This window comes from Mustela lutreola, chromosome 12, assembly GCF_030435805.1.
Source record: "Mustela lutreola isolate mMusLut2 chromosome 12, mMusLut2.pri, whole genome shotgun sequence".
NCBI classification, from domain to species: Eukaryota; Metazoa; Chordata; class Mammalia; order Carnivora; family Mustelidae; genus Mustela; species Mustela lutreola.
The window spans coordinates 89,291,206-89,314,803 of record NC_081301.1 but is presented as its reverse complement, the minus strand read 5'-3'; the positions used below and the strand labels follow the sequence as shown (position 1 = coordinate 89,314,803).

Below are 23,598 nucleotides of genomic sequence, written 5' to 3'. Positions count from 1 at the left end.
AAACAGAAGTGATTTAGGAACAAGGGGATTAAATAGCTCATCCAGAGGCTTTTAGTCCATGGCCTCTATCTTCTGTATTTTCTTTAGTAAGAACATGTATTATCTAAAAACCAACTGAACTTTTCCTAAAACCCACCACTACAGTCTCAATATTACATGCAGTAGGGGTGTGCTGGGCTCTGAGCAAAGCATGTAAAAGGCACAGCTCTTGCACTTCCTCTAAGGAAAGCAGTTCTCCTGCCCTTAGGCTCATCTAGAGTTATTTGATTTTGTTTGTTTGCTTGAAGATTTTATGTATTTATTTGACACAGAGAGAGAGAGAGAGCGAGAGCGAGAGAGGGAATACAAGCAGGGGGAGCGGGAACAAGCTCCCCCTGAGCAGGGAGATCGATGCGGGGCTCCATCCTAGGACCCTGGGATCATGACCTGAGCCGAGGGCAGATGCTTAACAACTGAGGAGTTATTTGTTAACAGTGAAGACCTATGTGTCTAATCTGCAAAAATTCTGACTCAGTGGGGGTGCACATCTCCTGTTCACAACTGATAAACTACATAGATTCTAGGTTGTTCTATCTCATTATTCATATTAGCAACTCTAAGCCCTTGAAAGAGAATTCTGTTCATTTTCCCAGCATATTCTGGAGTAGACAGGGAGCATATGATTTACCCATTTTATAGAGGATAAAACTTAAAGGATAGATAAGGTGCCTCAAGGCAATGAATGAAGAGCCAGAAACTGGCCTGTATAATATAGAGGTCATCTAAACTGTCACTTCTCCCCATGCCTCACCCCAAATTTCAATTAATCTTTATACAAGGCTTCTGCTAATAGCTATCTCTTAACACAAATACAATTTTTAAATTTTCTCAGCCTTGCTACTGATGCACCTAAATATAGAATAGCAACAGAAATCTATTAACAACAAAACAATATGGAAGTTAAGATCTTCTCTCTAGAAAATGTAGAGGAAGAGTGTCATATTTTTATGAGAAAAATATTTTTCATGAAGGTGCCAAAGAGGGGAGTCTTCCGTCTTCTAAATACGAGCAGCAGCTGAACGCATCTCCTCAAATAGCCTACAAGATAGGCTAGACTGGCAAAAGGGGGGCAAATCTCAACAACTTTAAAAATACAAAAACATACAAATATTTAAAATGCCTACCTCCTGCCTGGTACAGCAAGTCCTTTGTTTATAAACAGAATCCTCTAGTCTGAAATAGAATCCATATTTATAGAGATGGGAGATGCCTCAAAAAAGAACCAATCAGGGGGTTCCCACACCTGGACTTCATTCCAATATGACAGTTATTTTACTGCCAAATGTACTCAGAACCCACATTATGAGGTTGTTCATTTCTTTCACTACTTCCTAATAATCCTGCCCTGTGTGTCAAGAGCTTATACTTAAGGAAATTTAATTTGCAGACTATCAATAAGCTTAACTATTCTCAAGGCCTAATCAATGGTCTACATTCGACTCTGCATCAAATTTACCTGTTAAGTTTTTTTGGTTTTTGTTTTTTTAAAGACTAGATGGCAGTGTTCCATCCCAGATATATGTATATCTATATCTATATAGATATATATACATATACATATATCTTTATAGATATACATATATCTATATAGATATAGATATACATATATCTTTATATATCAGAACCTCCAAGGAGAGAGTTAAGAAACTTCTGTTCACAATTTGGAAGTAAAAGAGGCTACTCTGTTGGACAGTCAAGCTTGAATACCCCCATCCTAAGCATTAGACAGAGATCTGCATGAGGAACCTCATATTGAAGATCACGAGGAAGAAGTATGTTAGCATAAACTCCTCTGAATTCACACAAAGCTCCACGATCAGTTACCTACCACCTGAGCAGGCAGGCGGAAGACAGAAAACCTTCTACAGCTCTCATGAACTCAAGCAGTTCCAAGCAGAAAATAGATTTTCTGTCCTCTTACCTGTGACACCAAAGGGTTTCATGTCCTGGGTAGGAATCAATAAGATCAGTGCTGAATTCAACTTCTTCTTCTAGAAGACGAGGAAGATTTATCCTCGCTTCCTCTGCTGAAGCTGCTGCTTCTTCATCTTTTAGAAGAGCTGGCTCACTTCTCAAAGGGTTTTGCTCCAATACAGAACCATCTACCACAGTTTGGCTTATCAAAGACTTTAACAAAAACTGGCGGTAGTGAAATCCACTGTGGTCTGAAACATGCATGGATGCCCAGTGTTTAGTAGAAGAGAGTTCATCAAGAAGAATCTTGTAGGAAGAAAAAAGGGAAGTGAGAAGAGGAACTGCTGAAGGAATTTCTTTCTCCACTAATGCTTTGCATTTCTCTTTGATTTATTCCTTGTATTTTTTGGTAACATTGTTTCTAACAATACTTTGTACACAATGTCCAACACAGTGGTGTCAGTTAGTGTAAGGTCAGTAAAGGCTAGTTTCCCCTTTCCCTAATAAAGTTGTAAGACGTGTGTGTGTATAGACACACATACACAGACATACACAATTTAAGGAGTTATTTGTCATTCTTTCTCTGGACCTTGATCAATCGCATTCTGATTGGCACATACACAGAAAAACTATTCTAAAATAATGATGAACATTAGGGTGTTTATTTATAAGAATGCTGATGTTGAGAGAAAATATAAACTCAAAGGTTACTTTGATGAACTTTAATATTTAATGAACATTACAATATCTAACTTATTATTTGTTAAACAACTGATTCATTGTATTATTTGTTCTTCACTGTAGGTGCCATGAGGGCAGAGACGGTCAGTTTTGTTCACTATTAATTCTAAGGGCTTAGTACAAAAAATATGATGCATTAGTAACAGGAATTTTCAAGAGCGCATGACTTTCACTATTCATCTCAAACTCAATTAACATCAATGATAAATGGTTTTTTTTTTAAGTAGAGGAGACAAAATTCAGCAGTGAATTAAGTCTTTGTATTATCAATCCTGCAAACTAAGCAACTTCAAATGGAATGATTAAAAAGAAAAGCAGCAGTTATGAAAAAATAAATTATTTGGCAGTGTCTTGGACAAGTAGCAAATGCAAATGGATTCTGATCAGCAAAAGCTATACTGGGGGCTCCCACATGTCATTAGAGGACTTTCAGACCAGTTAAGAAAAAAAGACATATACTTGCCAACAGTGAATAATACAGACAGCACAAAGCCCAAGTGCTCCTGCTCTACCTGCTTTTCAAGGGTCCCAGGCGAATGCCTTCTGTCATACTGAGAGTCCTCTCCATTCCTCATGGCTCCTTTCTTCCCTAGAAGAAATCTCTGCCTCTCCTGAACCTCCATGGTTCCTGTGTGTTCTACCATACGTATAGAATTTCTGCATATCTTTTCAACCCTACTAAATTCTTTAAGTTGTTGAAGATATTTATTCATTCCTAATTAATGCTTCCAACATTCTATACTCAATGGCATCAGAGTGAACACATAGGTATTTTATGAATGAATCAACGATTGAACTGAACAATTTGATGAATTAAGTGACTAGTAGAGAGGAACAAGATTACTCCCAGCAAAGGGCAGTTGATATATATCAGTGAAATGCTTTAAGCCTCTCCTTTAAATTCTAATGAGTTTATTCAAAGCCAAATAGGTTTGTTCCAGAGCTGGTGAATCTCTGAGAAAGGGCAAACAAGACTGTTTATTTGATTATAAGGGTGAGCAATTCAGCACTAGATAAACTACCACCTTAGAAAAATATATACTAACCCTGAGGTTATTACATCTTTGAAGAATTAACCTGCAGGATATTTAGGCAGTAATACATCAGCTTTTTAATTCTGGTTTGGTAGGGTTTCTTAATACAGATTGAAAAGAGTACGAAACTGTTTCAAGGGAATTTCCGTAACATGAAAAACCTTTAGATTATTTCTTATTGCACGTTTCTATATGTAAAATTTTTAATTATTTTAATTTTGAGACAAAAAATAGCACATATATGACAGATTTTCAACAATATGAATGTAATTCCTTTAAAAATTTTTCTCAGACTTTTTAAGAGAAAAATTCTCTATATTCTTTGCCCTTTCTATATTTAAGAGGCATACTAAATGAGAAAAGAAACTTCAACAGGAATTTTGGGGCCTTTTTTTCACTAAAATCAAAAGGGACAGAGATATAAACAATATGTTTTCCCAACAATTTCTTAGCTATTCTTGAAGTTTTATTCTTCCTAATGTACTTTAGAACCAGTTTTCGAAGTTGAAAAATAAACTGGTGGTTTTCAGTATATACACAGACTTGTGCAGCCATCACTGCTGTCTCTTTTCAGAACATTTTTATCACCTCCCAAATTCCTATTAGGAATCCTATTAAGAGTCCCCTAAAACTCCATTCCCTTCAGCCTCTGGCACCCACTAATGTGCTCTGCCCATTCTGAGTGTCATATAAATGAAATTATAGAAGATGGGCATTCTGAACCTGGCTTCTTGCTATCAGCATGTTTTTAAGGTTCATCCACATATCAGGACTTTGTTCCTTTTTATGACTGAATAACATCCCACTGTATGGATATACCACACTGTATTTATCTACCCTCAGATACTGGACGTTTGAGTTTTTACTTGTTTCTGGCTATTATGAATTATGCTGTTACAAACACTGCTGTAACAAGTTTTCCATTCTGTGGGATATATACCTAAGAGTAGAACTGCAAGGTCTTATGTGGTAATTCTAGGTTTAATTTTTTGAGGAAATGCCAAACTGCTTTCCACGGCAGCGGCATCATTTCACATTCCTACCAGTATGTATAAGGGTCCCAGTTTCTCCACAACCTTGTCAGCACTTTGAACGTGTTTTTCATTTCAGCCATCCTACTTGGTATGAAATGGTATCTCACTGTGGTTTTGATTTGCATTTCCCTGATGGCTAATGATGCTGAACATCTTTTCATGTCTTTATTGGCCATCTGTCTCTTTTTTTTTGCAGAAATGGCCCTGTGTGCTTTCTCAGGTGATACCATTATCAACTTTTAATTGGCTAGTAGTAATAAATTCTGTTCAACTTGTGAGTTTTTCCTCTCACCCCACCCTCACAAATGAGGCTATTTTAAAATTTACTTAAATAAATATCTACCTAAAACACACACTCACCACAGAAAATAAAACAGAAAATAAAAAACTCGTGATTCCATCCTTTAGCACTGTTCACGATTCTTTATTCTCTCTCTCTCTCTCTCTTTTTTAACTAGAAAATGAATACGTGTATATATTATGGAAACACAAGCCAATATATCTAATAGCACTGTGTGTGTGTATATATGTTAAGCAGTTACATTACGCCAAGCACTGCTCCAAACACTAAGATCTAATAATATATTAAAAAGCTAATAATATATTAAAAAATTATATTTAGTTTTAAAAATTCTTATCCTATAGTGAACTTTTTCTTTAAATACTCTTCCAAAATGTAATTTTTAGTAACAATAAAATATTCCAATTTGTGGTAAACTGCAATGTAACTGATCTGTTATTATTGGAGGGTTAGACTGGTTCTACTTTTTCACTATTATAACTAGCATTTCTATATATCAAACTTTCATATTTAATAGCCTGTGTTTATTGAACACTTAGTACGATCACTTCTGATGGCCACTTTACGTGGATTTCCCATTTAATTCACATCACTCAGTAAGGTAGGAACTTTCACCTGTCCCATTTTACTGATGAAGAAACTAAAAGTTAGAGAGGTTAAGAAATTTCTCCAAGGCCAAACACCAAAATGGTGGTATAGTCAGGATTCAGATTAGGTCTGTCTGACCAATGAGTGGAGCCTTTAATTACTACACCACCATACTGTACCTCCTGGTATTTCTTTAGGATGAATTCCCATAAGCAGAAATCCTAGATGAGAAAGAACACACCTTTTTTTGTAGAGTCAGATAAATGCTGCCATGTTGTCCTTCAGTAAGATCCCACCAATTTCTACGATGCTTGCTTTCATAGCCATATCAATGCTGTATACCAGCACTTTTAAAAAAAATTTCTTGGGAGGGTGCCTGGGTGGCTCAGTTAGTTAAATGTCTGCCTTAGGCTAAGGTCATGATCTTGGGGTACTGGGATCGAGCCCCACATCAGGCTCTCTGCTCAGTGGGGAGTCTGCTTCTCCCCCTCTCTCTGCCCCTTCCCCCAGCTTGTGCTCTTTCTTAAATAAATAAAATCTTTTTAAAAAAATCATTTAAAATTTCCCAAGTAAAAAGATGTCAGCTCATTTTATATGTACTTTAAAGCTGCTTTAGACCAGTGGTACTGCTGTGATGACTGCCTCTAACAGACAAAGCACAGGAAGGCATGATCTCCTAGCTGGGCCCAGTGGCTTCTAAGAACAGAAAGAGGATTGTGCAAATTCAGCATTCTTCACTGAGACAGCTGCAGTGGCAGGAGGAAAGGAAGAGTATGGAGCTCAACCAACGGCAGGGCACAGCCGGCGGACAACATGTGAGCCTAGCAGTGGACTCAGGCCGCTGAATCAACACACCACTAATGAGTTGTCATCTTCAACATCAGATAGCCTCAAAAATACAAGAATTTCACTTTACCACCGTGTTCTTGATTTTAAGGGAATGCCACTTTAAAGGGTCCACATCAAGGCAGGCAGGTCTCCAAAGACTGTTCAGCTTACCTGGATTCTGCCTTTCTCTTTATACTCAGGCCCCATGCCCCTTCCCAGCCCCTACACACTATGAAGTTGTGGAGTTGAGATGACCAGACTCCGTAAGAACGCCCTTATCTCCCACAGCCCGCCAGATGACTTGAACTTGTTCCTCCGGACTCCTGAAAATGTAGCAGCCTTCCTTCTGGCAGCTGTTTCCAATGAGCCCAGCCTAGATGAGAAGCCATTTCTGTGCTCCCACTGTCCCCTGTGCTTCCCTCAGCTCCTGGGGGTCAAACTGCTTTGTGAGTGCTGGTATCCGTTTTCTCAACTAGATTTTCAATTTGTTGAGAGCAATCTCACTGTCATTATGCCACACCCAGCATATAAGGCATTGTCTGGGAATGAAAGAGTTTCAGTACTTTTGTACTTTTTCATGAATAAATTACATTGCGTTGATCAAGCAAACTGGGAGCCAGTTTCACCTAAACTTTCTATCTGTGAGGAACAGAGAAAGGAACTAAAATACGGTAAGCCTCTATTAGGTGCCCAGTACTTTACACACATGAACTCAAATTGTCAGAATAATCCACTGAGGCAGGCAGTGGAGCTGGTATTTCACAGATGAAACATGAAAGCCTTACTTTTCACACATAGCTAGTAAGGCCAAAATGTGAAGCCAGGTCAGTAGGATTCTGTCTTTGCTCTTTCCACTCCTTTAAGGGGCCTCCCCTCCTGAAACACACAACTGGTGGGGAAGGGCTACTCTTCCAGAACTGTTGGCTTCAAATTCCCCAGAAATGAAAACTCTTATTTACCCTGGAGGAATCTCTGGCTGGGACACAGAGTGGGGAGAGGGGGATGAAGGAAGGGGCTGGTGAACGAAATGAGAGACTGCTTCCCAGTTAATCTGAAAGTACCACTTGAGGTGTTCTGGCCCCTTTAAGTCGTCTCAAGCCTGAGAAGCTCTCAGAGCAGGGCCCTACATTCTTATGGCACTGAAACGTTAGAAGTGAAGAAAAATATAGAGAAGCTATAGTACGTAAGAAGGAGAAAAGGATACCTGGTTCTTGTCCTGATGAATAGTAAGTGACGCAACTGTGGCTAAGTCTAAGCCATTAACATTCTCTGGAAACTTCGATCTCCTCATTTCTATACTGAAGGGTCTAGACTATGGCAGCTTCCAACTCAGCTCTGTCTCCAGATAACCCCCCGAGCCCCGTGAAAAATACTGATGTTAAATCCTACCCTCTCCCCAATTTAGTAGGCCTGGGGTGGGACTCAGAAATCCTAATGTAATTTACAGACGTAGGCAAGTTTGGGAACAGCAGGTGAGGTCTCTTCCCTCCCCAGGAGAGGAGATGGTGAGAAGGCAGCCAGCTGATTCAGCACATGAAGTCACACGAGCAGAGACCACTAAGAAAGAGCAATTCCAGCGCTATGAGGCCAATAATCCCTTCCTGTTTCAGCGCAAAATGAATTAAGGCCCGTCTTCTTACTGCTTAAACTGGTCCTCATTCTACCAATATACTAACCCCAAGAGTGCCAGAAACTGCACTGGTGAGAAATGCAAACTTTTTAAATTGCCGGGGTTTCCTTGGAGGGATCAGCTGCTAGATCCTTCCCATGCCCCTAGGTCATTAGTTCCTCTACTTTCCTCCTTAAAAGCTCTTCTGAGGAGGAACTACTATCAGAAGACTTAAAGGGCAGACAGGGAATGTGGCTCAGGAGACGAAGAACAGCCTTACCTTCACGTCTAGCTTGGCCAGGTGCTGGAGAACCCAGATGCGATGGGACCAGGCATTGTAGTTGCTCGGGTATCTGCCTGCTGCTTCGCCACAGACTTCCATCTCTTCTTGGATCAGCCTCTGTGTCCTTTCTGCAGGAACTGTTCCCAAGTTTCCTTTCGTCACAAAGGAAGGCAAGGAGGTTTCCTGAATGAGCTGTTGTAGCACCCATCGCCTGGGAAGGTCCATGTGGGAATGAAAATGAGGAAAGAACATAAACCGGAGAGGTACAAAACAATGCAAAATGCAAAACAGTGCAAAACAATCCCTGTCCATGAGCCCAATTTTGGGGGAGGTGGGATTATCCTGTCGTTTTTGTTTTTAAAGATGTAATTAACTTCGGCAGCATGGATGGGGAGAGGGAAGAAAGGACAAAGAGGAAAGAGAAACCTTTCTAGAACATTAAAATTTGTCAGAAAGAGAATGCCTCAACTCCAACATAACAACTCAGAAACTCCACTTGGCCAGAAAATGCAAAGACAAGGTGTGAACGTGGAGGGGGGACTGCAGTGCTGGAGGGGATACTCATTAATGGCTGGTAGATACCAGAGGAAGAGTCACAGTTCACATCTTTAATTACACTTGCATGCCTCACCCTATGTGTATTTGCTGCAAACAAGAAGCTGCATTAGGACTGCTTTCATTAACAGGGTTTCTATGTTACAGCATAGAATCTGGGAGGACACAAATACAATATAATTAGTTAAAACTATGAGGAGGTTTTAAAATGTCTTTATCCACAAATACTTCCCTTGTCTAAGATTTTCATTAGCACGCTTATTTAAATGAAAAGCATTAAAAAAGCATCTCTGAGCCACTTAATGTGCTTAGTTTTTACAAGTATTTTCTCGTAAGAAGCATTCTTTTAGATTAAAAATTTCCAACCCAGAAGTTACTAGAAATTGAGTAAGAAAACTCATTTTGTCATTTTCAAATAGAAGTTATTTTTTACTTAACTTCTAAAACAAAAGCTTGCTTTATATAAAATATTAGACAAGCCTAGAAACTGGCGAATGCATATTCAACACTGCTCTCCCCAGCCACTGCTCCTTTCCAGACCTCCACACACACAAGCCACAGGCCTCTTTGAAGTGCTATCCCAATTCCTACTAAGAAAAAACAACCAGCATGGAAGTAGCTGATCTGCAGTGCTAGTCAAAGGCAAGATCCTAGTGAAGATACCTCGAACTGACTAAGATCCTAAAAATGCTCAGGATTTAAGAAAAGTTGTAAGCGGCTTAGTAAACCGAAAACAGATTTCTCTGAAGAATTTCCCCGCTGACCCCAGGAAGCCAGCCCACACCATCTCATTTAGTCAAAACTGAGTAGTTCCACAGAGTCCAAGTGGAATACGCTCCAGAGAGCCAGGATGGCGAGACTTTTCACGTGCACTGGGGCTGACTCAGGCCTTTACGCTAAAAATATTCTCTGCATTTAGTCTTAGCAACTTCAGCGCCGCCTCTACGCCACTCACCTCAGCTGCCCTTATCTTCCTTATTTTGTTAATTTTAATAACCACAGCCATCACCACAACCATCTGTACCAGAAACATATCTGAATGAATTATAAAACCCAAGTTCCTCATTATAGTTGACCATCTAAATGCCATTTCTATGACTGCTCAGATAGTTCATAATGAACAGTAACAGCTAAAATTTGCTGAGCATTTAATATGTGCCCCGCACTGTGGTAGTGTTAATATACATTATTTTATGGAAAGCCAACCATTAACTCTGAAATAGGTGTAATTATTATTTCCATTTTATGAATGAGAAAACTGAGGCTTGAAGAGCTTAAATCATTTCTGAAAGTCACACAGGGAGCACATGATGGCATCTGGGGCTGGAAAGTAGGTAACTTGGCTTTAGAATTCACACTCTGAACCCGTATGTGACCCTGCTTGACACTTGTTTCTCCAGCATTCTGAACCCTACGACACCTACGGTGTAAAGTAACCACACCTGTGAATCCATGTTTCTGGACTCTTTGGAAATTTAGTTAAGGCCAGTTTTCCCAGATGCAAGTCCTTAATTGGATTTAAAGTGCCAGAGAGGATGAGCTCTTTTCTGTAAAAGAAAAATGAAAAGAACCATTACTTTACCTTTCCATACAAACATACTGCATGGCTATTAACCTCAGTGGGAAGAAAATAAGAAAACAAGAAACTCATTAAGTATCACACGCAGTAATCAAGAATATATTTTTGTAATCTTGCAGTAACAGGATTCATAAGCAGAAACAGAAGCTCTTAAATCGACAGTGGAACTTTAGTTACCTATTTAGGAAAGGGCAAAGAGGTTTTCTGGCTATCTCATTTCTAAAACTTACAAGGCCTGACATCAGTTATCTGTAAGGCAGATCCAACACTGGTCAAGAATTGTTCTAGCTTCCTAAGCTGGACATGATATGGTTCATTACCAAAAATACATAAAGAGCAACACACGGCGTGATTAAGGTGTAAGGAAAAAATCATTCATTAATCACTATCTTAACAAAATTACTATTTTTATTTTTTAATTTTCCCTCTGTCTTTCCTCATATACATATACATATACATTTTACCATATAATTTTATATTCTACTTTATAAGGAATTAAAGAATTAGTCCATGGTTCTACATAATCTTTAAAGCAGACATTTAAATCAAATAGTTTTCATTGAGTGGCTATGCTATTTTTCCTCTTTGGTTATAGACTTTTAGATTGCTTCCAAGTTTTTACTTTTCTGAAACAAGAGATTTGTGCTGAAGATGTCTTTCATTTCTACTACTACTTAGGTTAAGTTCCCAAAAGATATTATTACCAGGTAAACTGCCTGCACAGCCCTTGATACACTAGATCATTCCTTTTTGAAATACAAATACAAGTAAGAGCAACGTGAGGTTTTTGTTGTCATTTTAAAAGTGTTCAAAGCTCCCATGCAGTTTTAAAGAATGTCATGCAAGAGCTCTCCACCTGTTATTTCTCAAGTAAATACAATTTAAGTTTTGATTTAACTTCTCAGATAAGTTTTTGATAATAAGCTCTGATATTACTGATTATACTCCTAATTTTCAGTGTATCTATTATAATGAAATTAGATCATTTACTAGAATTTATTAATCTTAAAAAGTCCTGTCTGTGGTATGGTTGATAATTCAGTTATTTTAGAGAACTTTAATCCCAAGAAGACCAGAGCCCAGATCAAATACCTCACCTACTTAGATGAACTTAGCTTCTAATTACCACTATACATTTTCTTTCCAACAGCAATGTGCTATTTATTTCTAAAATTTATTTGATAAGGAAGATAACTTCCTTCTTAGTGAAAATACTGAACAGTGATGACAAATGTTTTTATTTTACAACCATTAGGTTAGGTACTTCACTCCAGGATATAATTTCGAGTGATACTAAGAAGGTTTATGGATACTCTAACATATGGGTTTATTGACTATTTTTCTTTCAATGTACAGGAAGTCTGTGTGTCACTGAAAGGATATTTAATGCAACAGCCAGTTACTTTTGCAGTTCTGCATCCTTTTTCTTCTGAAATCAGTAAGGTTTCATTATACAGTAAGTCAGGATACCCATAGTGTAAAAAGGGCAAAATATTATTCTATATAATTGTATTTATAATACTTTGTACTTCAGTTTTTCTCAAAGTAGGTCCTTAACTGCAACATCACCATCACTTGGAACTTGTAAGAAATACAGATCTCAGGCCGCAGCCCAGACCCGGTGAATCAGAAACTAGTGACAAAGCAAGGTGTTTGAACAAGCACTCCAGGTGATACACACCAAAGTTTAAAATCCGCTACGGTGTGGAATTCGCCACATTAAGCCTAATTTCCATTTACTAAATTAAAAACCTCTCCTTATTACAACTACCTACCTATACTCCCATATATATGTATGGGGAAATAGTCCAAATTTTCTTCAGAAAAGAGGAATCACTTTATACCTGAATCTTTAAAAATGCTTCTTAAATTAGGGCTCCTTAAAAAAAATAATAAAAATTAGATTTTATTTATTCATTTTGAAAGACAGAAAGGGAGCCAGCGGGGAGGGGCAGAGGGACAGAGAGAATCTCAACTGGACTCCATGCTGCGCGCGGAGACTGACGCAGGGCTCCATCTCAAAATCCTGAGCCCATGACCTGAGCTGAAATGAAGAGTCAGACGCTCAACCCACTGAGCCACCCAGATGCCCCTATGGGTGCTCTATTAATTTATTTTGCACAAAATATTTGGGAAGCTATCTTAGCCTTAAAGAAGGCCAATCAATGGTATGTGTGGATGCTTAAAAAGATCACCTAACAGAATCATAAAAAAGGAAGCAGAATTTAAATATCAATTCAATAAACATTCCTGGCCATAGGACTCAACACTGTAGGCATTGAATATTATCATAAAATTCTTGAAAATAATTTTTTTAAGAGTTTATCCATTTCTTTGAGAGAGAGAGAGAGAGAGAACAAGCACAAGAGCAATGAGGGTGCAGAGGGAGAAGCAGACCCCCTGCTGAGCAGGGAGCCAGATGCTGGGCTCCATCCCAGGGGCTCTGGAATCGTGCCCTGAGTTGAAGGCAGACATTTAACCAATTCAGTCACCCAGGAGTCCCATAAACAAAAATTTTAAAGATGACTTTAAAAAGGAGTATAGTAAATGATTACATTATAGCTCGCACTTAACCAAGAGATATAATAAAAGAAAATCAAGTGCTCGAACACATTCAGTAGGGATCTATCTTGAGAAAAATTTCAGTCACACATGGGTTCAAAAAGTGCTCTACGTATCTCAAACAAGCTATACATGTAAACATTATGTGCTCTGGAAAATGTCTGGATACGTTGGAAAAAAAAATAACTCTTGTGATGACAAAGCCACTGATGTCAATAAGCCATGTGAGACATCTAAATTAAATTGTTTAATGAAATTTGAGTAGGAAAATGACAAATTAATAAATTCAAATACTTCATTTAACAAGTTATTTTAAAGGTATCTAACTAAATTTAAGAAGTAAATAACATATTAAGACATTTGCTTATTTCATGCACATATCTTTAAGTTTACATAATGATATTAGCCTAAAATAATTTTTTTGGACTTTCTTTACTGAGGAAATGGAGTACTGCCTTCAATTTGAGGTGGCTTTGTTTTCAGGCACATTGACTAAGCTGGGCTTTGAGATTCATCCTTAAAGCCTCAGGTGATCCACTGTAAACAGGAGGAAGGAATAAAACAAAGGTCAAATAAATGTGGGGGAGAAGTATACAGGTAAGGAAAGGCCACGTGTGTTGTGTTGTAAAGAGGAGGGGTTTTCTAGTTCTACAAAGTTCATCTTATTATTTTTTTTTTTTTAAAGATTTTACTCATTTGTCAGAGAGAGAGAGCACATGAGCAGGGGGAGCAGCAGGCGGAGGTAGAAGCAGGCTCCCCGCTGAGCAAGGAGCCCCTCGTGGGGCTCATGGGATCATGACCTGAGCCAAAGGTAGATGCTTAACCAACTGAACCACCCAGGCATCCCTGGTTTATCTGATTTTTTAAAGTTTTTGTGTCTTCTATCTCGAGGTATTAATTATAGTTTCCCTCTGCTATCACTTGATTTAAAACCTGCAGGAAACCAGGGGTTATGTGTATCTGTCCATGGCAAAATCTCCACTGGCTAGCTCAGTACTTGGCACACAGCATAACTGAATAAACAAATGCCATCTTTTTTTCCCATGCATCTTTAGTTATTCTGTCTGAAGTAACAGTAATGATAATAGTAAGAGTCATATTCCTAAAAATTACCATTTACTGAACACTTCTGAATCAGGCACTGTGTTAAGTGATTTACATACATTATCTAAATTAATCCTCAAAACAATCCTGTATTAAGTTGAAATATATGAAATTGCCAATACTCGATTTTTTTTGTTTTTTGTTTGTTTCTTTAAATAAACTTTTGGGGTATCTGGCTGGCTCAGTTGATAGAGCATGAGACTCTTGATCTCATGTAAGTTTGAGCTCCACGCTGGGTATCAAGACTACTTCAGAAAATAAACAAAATCTTAAAGTTTTAATCTGGGAATTGTTTTAAATTCACACAAAGGTTGTAAGGATAGTACAGAGATTCTTGCATAAGTTGTACCCAGCTTCCCTTATTACTAATACATTATTATAGTATATTTGTCACAATTGACGAATCATACCAGTAAATTACTATTGGAAGTCCATCCTTTATTCAGAATTCCTTACTTTTTACCACATGTGTTTCTTCTAGTCTAGCATCCTATCTAAAATATCACACTATATTTGGTTATGTCTCCTAGACTCCTCAGAGCCACTTTTTATGAGCACTAATGAGGTATTTTATATATGTTTTTCTTATGGTTAGATTACTGTTTTGAGGAGGAAAAGATCACAAAAGGTAAGTGCCATCTTTATCATATCACGGTCAGAGGCACAAAATACCAGCATGACTTGTCACGGCTGACACTGACCTTGATTACCTGGCTAAGATGGTCCATGTCCGGTTTCTCCACTGTACTTTTTGGAAGAAGTTACACTTAAGGAGGAAGGGAGCTACACTTGAAATCCTCGAAGGCGGCTGCCTAGATCAATTATTTGGAATCCTTCTATATGAGAGATTTGTCTGTTGTCTACTATTTGTTTCTTCAATTATGTCAGTATGAACATCATTTTATACTTTAGGGTATAACCCAATATTATGTTATTTTACTGCTCAGATTGTTCCAGCTTTGACCACTAGAAGCCTTTGACATATTTCCATCATTTTGGTTTTTTGAGCACTTCCTTACTGTCTGGCACTTTCAGATATTCCAGACAAATCTTGGAGATTTCCTGCCTTGGTCTTAGAATCAGACATTTCTTCATGAAGCCTGTTTCCTTTTATTAAAGAATGGTGTAAGACATCAGGATCTGGATGTTTAGGTTGAACTATTTTTGTTTTATAAAAAAACAATTTCATATGGCACAACATAGTATTATCTCAGTTTTACCAATGAGAAAACTGAAGAAGCTGGGGGAGAATTTGTAACTTATACTGAAGCTCTGTGAATTCAAAGTGCCAGAACCAGACATCAAATCCACATAAAATAAAGTTACCAATTTTAATAGGCTATGAGTAAAGGACATGAACATTGAAGCTTGGTGTTAGCTATTTTAGTTACTCAAAGAGGTTTTGCTTACTCTATGTTCATAGACTGATGGAAAAAATAGGACACTGTTATGCAGTCCAGCCCTTTCATGGAATAATACATTTAATTTCAAAGTAAAAAAAGGACCATTTTTTTTTTTAAGATTTTATTTATTTGTCAGAGAGAGAGAGAGAGCACAAGCAGGCAGAGTGGCAGGAAGAGGCAGAGAGAGAAGCAGGCTCCCCGCTGAGCAAGGAGCGCGATGCGGGACTCAATCCCAGGACCCTGGGATCATGACCTGAGTTGAAGGCAGCGGCTTAACTCACTGAGCCACCCATGCGTCCCAAAAGAGACGATTTTCTTCTATAACCACGTAGATTTTTAAAAGTATATCTATCACTCACTATAATTACAGGAAATCAGTTCAAAAACCCATTCTTGCAACTGTTTTTTCCCCTAAGACCAAAACTCCTATAAAAGAACAACTGATGTATTAATACTATCTTTTAGCAGTTTATAAAAATACAGTCAAAATAACTAAATGTTTCCCAGTTACTGCAGAAGAAAAATACCAAAAATTTAACATAAAGTGTTAAGTATCTGATTTGCAAGAGACCTTGTAAGATTAGACCCATTTACTTCTAAAGCTGGTGGTTTTTGCATAAAATGTACTCCTGATTCTATGTCTTCATTTTAATTAGTTTTACTAATACAAATTAAAACTTACTAGAATACATAGCCACAATGGATCCTTTTAAAATCAAGGTTTCCTATTTATTCATCTAGCACAAAACTTTATTAATCATCTTATTAGAATAATTTTCAAAATCAACTGCTGTGAATATCACTGAAGTTAGATTTATGGAGCAATTTTCCCTTTCCACAACCAAACCACAAAAAAATTAAAAAACAGATTGAAAGAAATCATAAAAAATTACCTAGTTCTGGGGCACCTGGGTGGCTCAGTGCGTTAAAGCCTCTGCTTTTGGCTCAGGTCATGATCTCAGGGTCCTGGGATCAAGCCCCATATCGGGCTCTCTGCTCAGCAAGGAGCCTGCTTCCCCCTCTCTCTCTGCCTACCTCTCTGCCTACTTGTGATCTCTGTCAAATAAATTTTTAAAAATCTAAAGAAAAAAAGCAAAAAAACATTACCTAGTTCAAACCTCTCATAGAAACTAAAGCTATTGCGAAGCTAAAGGTTTTGCCTAAAGTCCACTGCTAGTTAATTAATGAAAAAGGACTAACAGTCACATATCTTAAGACTAGGTTCTTTCTCCTATACTGTACTACCCTATAAAATATACAATATATTATATATATGTGTGTGTATGTATGTATATACAACTATATATGTATGTATTATGCTAGTAAGAGTCTTGTTGAAGGATTTTCAAACCCTCTGTAATAACGAGGAACTGGAGAACAAGTATAAAAATGGTACTCCTGCTCTATTACCCTCAATTCATTTTCACTGAACTTAATTTTTTTCAGTGCCCAGTCTACAAGCTAAGTATGTGCCAGGCACTAGAGGGCTGGATGCTTGGAAAACAAAGACATGGTCCCTACCCTTAAGAAAGCTCTCAATTTTAAGTTCATAGCACCCTCCTAAAGGTTTCCCGTGCTCATTCTTCCTCATCACACAAACTCCACAAGAGCCCTCCAACAGAAATACAACGTGAATCACCAGTGAGCCATGAATATTACGTAATGTCCAATTTTCCAACAGCTACACACATCCCTCCAATGATCTCATGGCCTTAAATACCACCCATTTTCTAGTGACTCCCAATTTATATCAGGCTTAGAACTCCTGCCTCAACTTTAGATTCCTACACAACTTCCTGCACACAAACCTACAATGTGCTACACTGAACTCCTGACTTCACCCGGCTCTCCCCACCTAAATCTGCTTCCTCTTCCTCTCTGTAAAGGGCAACCCCATCCCTTCAGTGACTCAGGCCAAAAACCAGAGTCAAGCCTGACCCTCTTCTTTCTCCTTCCTGCATCCAGTTCATCATCTGTCTTTAAAATTGTTTAAATACAGTCAAAGCTTATACAGTTCATAAAATACAGGGAGAATCACTACTTCTCACCTGTTCCACTGCTAAGTTCTGCTCAGATCACAAGCATCTCTCACCTAAATCACCACAACTACTGCCTACCTTCCACTTCCTCACGGCTCCCTGCACTCTTTCAGTCCACTTTCCACAGGAGCCACAGGAGCTACAGTTTCTAAACCCAAGTGAGATACTGTCCCTCCTCAGCTTTAACACCTTCCTATCTCAGCCTGAGAAAATTCCAAGTTCCTCCAGCAGCATGTGAAGATCAACAAAGCCCTATGAGGTCTGGTCCATCACTCTCTCCCTTTTGCAAGCTACTCTAGCTACACTGGCCGCCTTGCTGTCCCAGAGCACCAAGAGCACTTTCAGCACCACTGAGATTCTTCCCACTTGCTACTGTTCCCCCTGCTTGGAATGTTTTTACCCAGAACCCACAGATTGATCCTCAAATCACGCCAGTCTTTGTTCAAATGCCCCCTATTTAGAACTGCAATACTATTCTTCACATCCTCTGTCTCGTCTTCCCTTTCTTGTCCCACTTTTTCTCCAGAGGATTTAAACACCACTTGATAATGTATTTTTCATTTAGTAATGTCTTTCTTTTCTACCCCCTGAGAATAAAATTCCACCAGGACAGGGTTTTGTTTGTTTTGCTCACAGTTCTATTCCCAGTGCCTAGAACTCAGCATACAGCAATCAATAATTTTTTTAAAAAGATTTCATTTATTTGACAGAGAGAGAGATCACAAGTAGGCAGAGAATCAGGCAGAGAGAGGGGGAAGCAGGCTCCCTGCTAAGCAGAGAGCCCGATGCGGGGCTCGATCCCAGAACCCTGGGATCATGACCTGAGTTGAAGGAAGAGGCTTGAACCCACTGAGCCACCCAGGCGCCCCATCAATAAATATTTGATAAATGAACAAATGCTGTCAAGTATTGGATGGATTAAATGAGATCATAAATAAAGCTGTAGTGTGTCCCTATAATACAGCAGTCACTCATGAACATTTGCCTTTTACTTACTTGTGGTGGTGCTTTCCATAAAAGAAAAATCAGAACTCTAAAAGTACAAAAATTTTAAAGCCTTATATCTCATTCTATACTTTTCTTACTCCTTACTCTAAATATCTGATCATTAGTTATTCAAAAGACAATTTAAAAAGACATATAATAGAAATTACCTAATTTTTAAAAATCAGTAGGTAGATACAAAATTCAGTAGGTATCATAGAACACTAATTCAAAATGTAATCTCCCTTAAAATACAGAGAAAATTAAATAAAGTACTATTTAAATCATCTTTTTTTTAAAAAAATTATTTATTTATTTGACAGACAGAGAGATCACAAGTAGGCAGAGAGGTAGGCAGAGAGGGGGGAAAGCAGGCTCCCTGATGAGCAGAGAGCCCGATGTGGGGCTCGATCCCAGAACCCTGAGATCATGACCTGAGCCAAAGGCAGAGGCTTAACCCACTCAACCACCCAGGTGCCCTGTTTAAGTCATCTTTAAAGATAACCATAATCTGTGGCTCTCTCCTATAGGAAAATTTAAAATGGATTCACAGTGTTCAATAGGACTTCACTTTTATTCATCCAGAACTTGTATTCTGCTTTCCTCTAAGGAAATTTGTGTTAGTCTAAGAGATCACCATTTTCTTTAAAAAAACAAAAACAAAACAAAACAAACCCAACCATACATATTGCTTAACTGAAAAAACTTCAATTAAAAAAAAAAGAATCTAGTCTGATCTTTGGTATTCCTATAAAATTATTTTGTGTTTAAAGCTAAAATAAATAGATTAAGGAACTAAGATATTAATAAAATGTGACCCCCTTCCCAAAATACTGAGTGCCAGAGACTTCAAGTGACTGGCCCACAGAGGTCACAATGTTAGTGACTAAATTGAGACTAAAATGTCATGGCCTTGAATCCTCCTCTTACACACTTTCTACTACACTTCACTAATACATATACCAATGCCCTACACACCAACCAATTATGTTGGCTGCCCCTGCTCCTTTAAAAAGGAAGAAAAATAAAAGCAAATGGTGTACGATAATTTCAATGATAATTTCTACTTCAGACAGGGAAGTTTATGAAGAAAAGACAGAAACATGCACAAACGAGCAAAGTGTAAGAATTGTCATGGAGACATTATAAAGACGGGTAGAAGAAATAAGCATAAAATGCCAGAGATACATGGTTTATATTTCGTTTTTCAAAATGCTAACAACTCATGGGATTTATAGGCATTCAGGAATTTGGATAAAGCTTCATGTTATCACTGATGAGAATGACATACCTCACGTTCCACGCAGTGGTAAAGTCTGGGTTTAGAAGCAGCAGGGTGCAAGTGACATCTATCAGTTCTAAAATAAAGAGAAATCCCATTAAAAATTAATAGTCCTACCCTTTGAAGCCTAGCTTTTCTTTAAGTTATATCTTGTGTATCTGTACCTGATGTTATACTAATATATATATTATGTCATAATAACTTTAATGGCAGATATCCTGTTCTAAGCCATCAGAAATATGAAGATTACCCTCAAGATTTTTTTCTACTTTATGATAAAAGTTACTCTTAAAAGTTGACTCTGAAATAACTTTACAATACAGTATGGCTACGAAGACTATTCACTCATTTTTTTAATAGTTTTTGGCTCTACTTTAATATTGACCAAGGAAAAGAAATATAATTTCCATACAATTCTTCTTTTTTTTTTTTTTCACTTTGAGCGATACCGTTTCCTCCACGAAGTGCGGCAGCTCACGGGGAAACCGCACGGGGAAACCGCATAAAATATGGAACACTTCACGAATTTGCGTGTCATCCTTGCGCAGGGGCCATGCTAATCTTCTCTGTATCATTCCAATTTTAGTATATGTTTTGCCGAAGCGAGCACCATACAATTATTCTTTTAATTCCACAAATATTTCAATAACTATCTGCAAATTTTCAGAAAGGGAAAAAAGACCCACTCTTAATCATTTAACACAATTCATTTACATTCGCCTGCAAAGATTACCCTTTCTTACCCACATTTTTACATAGTCATAGCAATGATAAATGCACCACTTTGTTCTCTTTTCCATTCAATATTATTTGACATGCATTCTCCAGCATTGCTATAGTATGCATTTTTAACAGCTGCAAAACAACCCTTAGTGTACTACACTATCATTTATCTTTATCATTCTTTAGGTTTTTACCTGTTTGTTTTTACTATTATAGATAATATTACCGTAAACACACTTTTTGTCTCACAGATTATTTTCTCAGTACATATTCCCAGGAGTTGTACTACTATGTCAAACAATACAAACACCAGTATGGCTCCTACTAAGCATTTCCAAACTGTCCTTCAAATGAACAGCCTCTACTCATTTTGCCAAGATAACAGGCATGCACTTATGTCCCTGTAACTCTAACCTATATAATGGTATTTTAAAAATGAATGCAGCAGATAAAAAATTATACTTTATTTTTGTTTTATTTTATAACTTTAATTTATAATCATTAATATAAATACTTATTCATTTTTGTTCAGTATTTTCTAGTTTCATTTTTAAACAATATTTCATTTTTATTCAATATTCATTAGCTATTTGACAATCATGGTACTATCAGAATTTCCATACATTCAAATAAGCTCCATAAGCTTGTTTAATAGGGCAAAATCAGTAATACAGTTAGACATATTGTCTTCATTTTACTAAAACTGAAAAGAGAATTTTAGGATTAAGATGATCAATGTAGGACCATGAAATTAAAGTAACTTCTACCAAGCTCATATTAACCAACCAAACATCAAGTAAAATAAAATAATAAAAGTAATTATAACTATTTAGCATTAGTGTATACCAGGCACCACTGGAGGTCTTTTATTTACATTATTTCATTGAGTTCTCATGATTATGACTCAAGATATTCTTGTTTTGCTTCATAGAAAGGAAACTGACATTTATAGAGTTTAAATAATTTGCTTGTGGGCACCCAATCTGTATATGGCAAAGTGAGCATCTGACTTTTTTTTTTTTTTTAAAGATTTTATTTATTTATTTATTTATTTGACAGAGAGAGAGAGAGATCACAAGTAGGCAGAGAGGCAGGCAGAGAGAGAGGAGGAAGCAGGCTCCCCGCTGAGCAGAGAGCCTGATGTGGGGCTCGATCCCAGGACCCTGGGACCATGACCCAAGCTGAAGGCAGAGGCTTTAACCCACTGAGCCACCCAGGCGCCCCTGACTTTTTTTTTTTTTTAAGATTCCATCCATTTACTTGACAGAGATCACGAGTAGGCAGAGAAGCAGGCAGAGAGAGAGGAGGAAGCAGGTTCCCCACTGAGCAGAGAGCCTGATGTGGGGCTTGATCCCAGGACCCTGGGATCATGACCTGAGTGGAAGGAAGAGGCTTTAACCCACTGAGCCACCCAGGCACCCCAGCATCTGACTGTTTTTAATAATTTAATTACATGGCAATTAAAATACCTGTCTATAATAAATAGTTGGGACATCTCAGTGTTTAATGAACTTTTTAAAACCCAAAAGCATGCATAAATATAACTCTGTATTCTTTTAAAAATATTCTAAGTGAAAAAATCAATTATTTAATTCTCCACCATCTGATGAAATTAACATGTATTGTGAGCCTATCATTTCATTACTATAACATTCAATAAATGAGAGCTAGGATTAGCATACATTTTTTTTTTTGAAGATTTTATTTACTTATTTGACAGACAGAGATTACAAGTAGACAGAGAGGCAGGCAGAGAGAGGGGGAAGCAGGCTCCCTGCTAAGCAGAGAGCCTGATGTGGGGCTCGATCCCAGGACCCTGGGACCATGACCTGAACCGAAGGCAGAGAGGCTTTAACCCACTGAACCACCCAGGTGCCCCTAGAATACATTTTTGACCTCTATCTTCCTCATTACAAGTCATTATATGCATAAATACAATATGCCTATAAAGATAACGTAATTATTAACCTCTTCATTCTTTTACTTTTATAAGCTGTTGGCACTAATTTAATATTTACCAAGAAAAATAACTATAATTTTCTATACCATAACTTGTTTAATTCCATAATATCCCAATTACTGATTATGTGCAAATATTAAACTGGGCCCTTAAGACTGGCAGAAGAGATAAAATGATAAATAAGACCCGATCTTGCCTTCTAGAAGGTTACCCTTTAGTTGGAGAAAACATACAAAGAATTATATAAGACAAAATGAAATAATGATGAACTGGAAACATGTACCATATTTTGGGAAGCACCAAAACAGTTGAAATTAATTCTTACTGGAGTAAGGGAAGGCTATAAATGGATAAAGTGGAAAAAAGTATGAGCACGGATAGAGGCAAGGAAGGTCACACAGGGTGCTCTCTGACAGGTGGTGGCCATCCGAACTTGGCTAGAGCACGGGATACGGAGAAATGTACCAGAAAACTAGAACCTGGTCAAAAACAAGAGCCCACAATCTCCTCTCAGCCACCCTTCTACTACCTGCCCTTCATGTGCTATACTCCACCTGAGTCAAACCCCACCATTCTCTAAACGCAACTCCTATCTGACTACCTTCTCTGGATAATCAGCTTTACCTGTTTGCTCCTCTCTCTGCCAGAAATGTCCTCCTTTATCTGATTATTAAACAAAAATTTTCTTTTTTCCATAAAGTCTCTCCTGACCTACCTACCTGCAGGAATCTTCATTTCTATGTTCATATGTATCTTACTTGATTACTGATACTGTATAAATAATCTCTTCTTGATGAGACTGCACTTTTTGGAGGCAGGTCCTCTCTAATACATCTTCAGATTACTCATTCACTCAACAAAGATGAGAAAAATATGGCCCATGTCCAAAAAGTTCCATGTGTACCGACAGCATAGAGGAATTATAAGCCATGGCACCTAGGTTTGAATCCCAGCTTCTCCACTTAATTGCCTATGTAACTTAACGTTTTCGAACATCAGTTTCCTTATCTGTGAAACAAGAATGATGAGAACGTCA

At 37.8% G+C, this 23,598-nt stretch overlaps 1 protein-coding gene and 1 non-coding gene across 4 annotated transcripts in view; both read right to left on the bottom strand.

The window, feature by feature from the left end:
- Positions 1-23,598, bottom strand: part of PTAR1 (protein prenyltransferase alpha subunit repeat containing 1) — a 50,785-nt gene that overhangs the window by 9,590 nt on the left and 17,597 nt on the right. For all 3 annotated transcript variants that reach the window (XM_059141271.1, XM_059141272.1, XM_059141270.1), the window contains exons 3-6: positions 19,889-19,955; positions 10,369-10,473; positions 8,369-8,582; positions 1,961-2,259 (exon numbers count right to left, since the gene is read on the bottom strand). In XM_059141271.1, coding sequence (XP_058997254.1) covers positions 1,961-2,259; positions 8,369-8,582; positions 10,369-10,473; positions 19,889-19,955 — 685 coding nt within the window. The remainder of the gene's footprint in view (positions 1-1,960; positions 2,260-8,368; positions 8,583-10,368; positions 10,474-19,888; positions 19,956-23,598) is intronic.
- On the bottom strand, positions 20,383-20,487 carry LOC131813275 (U6 spliceosomal RNA). Its single transcript, XR_009346701.1, has one exon. It is a non-coding gene; the product is annotated as a U6 spliceosomal RNA (small nuclear RNA).